A 2,664-nucleotide genomic window follows, 5' to 3' on the forward strand; every position below is an offset into this window, starting at 1 on the left:
AGAGTATAAAAAACCCCCGTAATCATTAGTTACCCATGAAGAACTACAGAAGGCCACGCTGCTCTAGAATGTATGTATTCTCCCCCTGTTTCTTAAAGACCATTGGTCACTAGGCTGGTGCCAATATAAAATACATTTAGAAACACACATACAGTATATATCATTAAACAAAATAACTATAATTATATAATACATATATAATAAAATGGTGTACAACATTTCTATGCATAATTATTATTGTATTTTGGTCTTTTAGATTAACTTTTGTCTGGCAAATTTACAATATTTCTTATGAATATTTTATCTTTACATGTAGTGCAGTGTATTTTTTCCTTCTATATTGTGAGTTTTCTTAATGTATATCTGTCATTTGCTGTGCTATATGTATTATTTTAAAACTCTTGGAATACTTGAAGATTTATTTGGCTGATATCATCCAAACTATACCATTTCAACCCTTTCAGCTCTAATTACCATTCAGGAACCTAAGTATTTTTTATTATTATTAATAGGATTAGGCTGTTGTGAAAACCTTACAGACAAGACTTTCTGATTTCACATAAATTGACAAATTGTTTAGGTATATGACCTAGTGGTGAGCAAAATGTGCATTTTTGTATTGCAGGTAAGCATGGACCAACCAAGCTTTAAACATTACACTGCCACTTACAGACGTTTATGATTTCTAAAGGAGTTATAAAAATTATAAAATTGTGAGTATATAGATAGGAAGGGATATAAAAAAGGTAAATAATATAGTTTATATTTATAAAAAAATAATGTTAGTTTAATAAAAGTTTTATGCAAATAGCCAGTCAAACCATTTCAAAAATGTAAAATGTATTTTCTTGAAATATGGTATAGCATCGTCTTATGGAGGGCAATACATCTATGCTTGAATTCCGTATTTTACCATTCTTTGTGAATGTTGGTAATAACCTGTTTGTATTTACCATTGTCTTCTTTTTATTAATTTATTTAATTGGAATTTTTATAAACCTCACTATCATTACAGTAATATGTTTAGATCTTCATTTACACACCCCGATGTATCTATTTCTCTGCAACTTATCCATTATTGATTTATGTTACACGACTATTATTGTTCCTAAACTCCTCTACATCTTGCTCTCTGGGAATGACACCATCTCCTTCACACAATGCTTCATCCAGATGTATTTATTCTTTTTGGCAGACAGTGCTGAAGTCATGGTTATACTTACAATGGCATATGACCGATATGTTGCAATTTGTCATCCCTTAGATTATCACCGTATACTCAACAAGAAAATGTGTGTATTATTAACAATGCTGACTTGGATCAGCGGTTGCATAAATTCATCTTTATTTACCAGTTCCATTTTGAAAATGGTTTTCTGCTCCTATGTTACCATTCATCAGTTCTTCTGTGATGCTAAAGCTCTCATCAACATTTCCTGTGGTGGTACTAAAATGTTTTACATTGTTATGTATGTAGGATGTTTATTTTTTGGGCTCTTTCCAGTTGTGTGCAACTTGATGTCATATGTAAAGATTATCAGAGTGATACTACATATTAAATCTAAAGATGGCAGAATTAAATCCTTTTCCACCTGCTCATCCCACCTCATTGTTATGGGCATCTACTATGGATCTGCCTTATCTGTATATATGATACCACCATCAGACCGCTATGAACTACTGGAACAGATCTTAACAGTGTTCTATACCACAGTGGTCCCTTTGTCAAACCCTCTCATATATAGTTTACGTAACAAAGAAATAAAGAATGCTTTAAAGAAATTATTGCCCTAATACTTCTAATAGTTATTTTACCAATGAAGTATGAGCTGTTCACTTTGTAAAATGAACTATCTCTTTACATGGGATATATCATACATATAAGCCTGGTAATTGTGGTGAAAATTCACTTTTCAAAGAACACTAATTACATGATGGGGGATCTAAAAGAACACAAGCTTTGCATGCATGTGATTGGATCCTTGAAGTCAGCAGTGCTTTAGCTTGAAGTAAAATATATATTTCATAATACAATATACTAAGTCAACAAAATTTCCTTTAGTAAATCAACCCAATATTTCTTAAAAACCCTGAGATTTGTTGTTTGAATACAATTGTGCTGTCTCTTTGTATGTCAGTAGCAATAGCCTGGCCCATATCAAGAGATTACCTCCTCATTTGGACTCACACAGAACATCAATGGTCCCACACACATAGCGAGACACACTTTAAACCTTTTCTCAAACTGCCTTGTGTCCATAACCCCCACCCTCTCAAAATTCACCTCCCCAAATGATGCTGCCACCATGTTAAACCACTCTTTTTCCTTGACTTTGGATAAAATAGCCCCTGCCACCTTCCGCTCCCCCAGCCCTGCCAACCCCTGGCACAACAATCACACCAAAGAGCTACAAAAGACTGTTCATGCACCTGAGCGCAAGTGGAGAAAATCTGGCCTCAGCTCAGACTTTATGGACTACAAAGCTTTAACACAGACCTCACCGTCGCCAAGCAAAATTATTTCTCCGCAGTCATTTCCTCTCAAACTTTCAACCCACACAACCTCTTCTCAGCAATTGACTCCCTCCTAAACCTCACACCTGCTCCCCCCACAACATGCTTCCCTGCCCAAGACATTGCCACCTACTTTAGAGATAAAATAGA

At 34.6% G+C, this 2,664-nt stretch overlaps 1 protein-coding gene across 1 annotated transcript; it reads left to right on the plus strand.

Annotated features, from left to right (window-relative positions):
• Positions 1–873: 873 nt before the first annotated feature.
• Positions 874–1,794, plus strand: LOC140334729 (olfactory receptor 2L3-like). The gene has a single exon (XM_072416969.1). It carries the CDS (start codon positions 874–876, stop codon positions 1,792–1,794), a length of 921 nt encoding a protein of 306 aa, XP_072273070.1.
• The last annotated feature ends 870 nt before the right edge of the window (positions 1,795–2,664 follow it).

Source organism: Pyxicephalus adspersus, chromosome 7, assembly GCF_032062135.1.
Source record: "Pyxicephalus adspersus chromosome 7, UCB_Pads_2.0, whole genome shotgun sequence".
NCBI lineage: Eukaryota > Metazoa > Chordata > Amphibia > Anura > Pyxicephalidae > Pyxicephalus > Pyxicephalus adspersus.

Bases quoted from the DNA above. Each gene is read 5' to 3' on its own strand.
- LOC140334729 (XM_072416969.1), top strand. From the start codon at position 874: ATGGAGGGCAATACATCTATGCTTGAATTCCGTATTTTACCATTCTTT.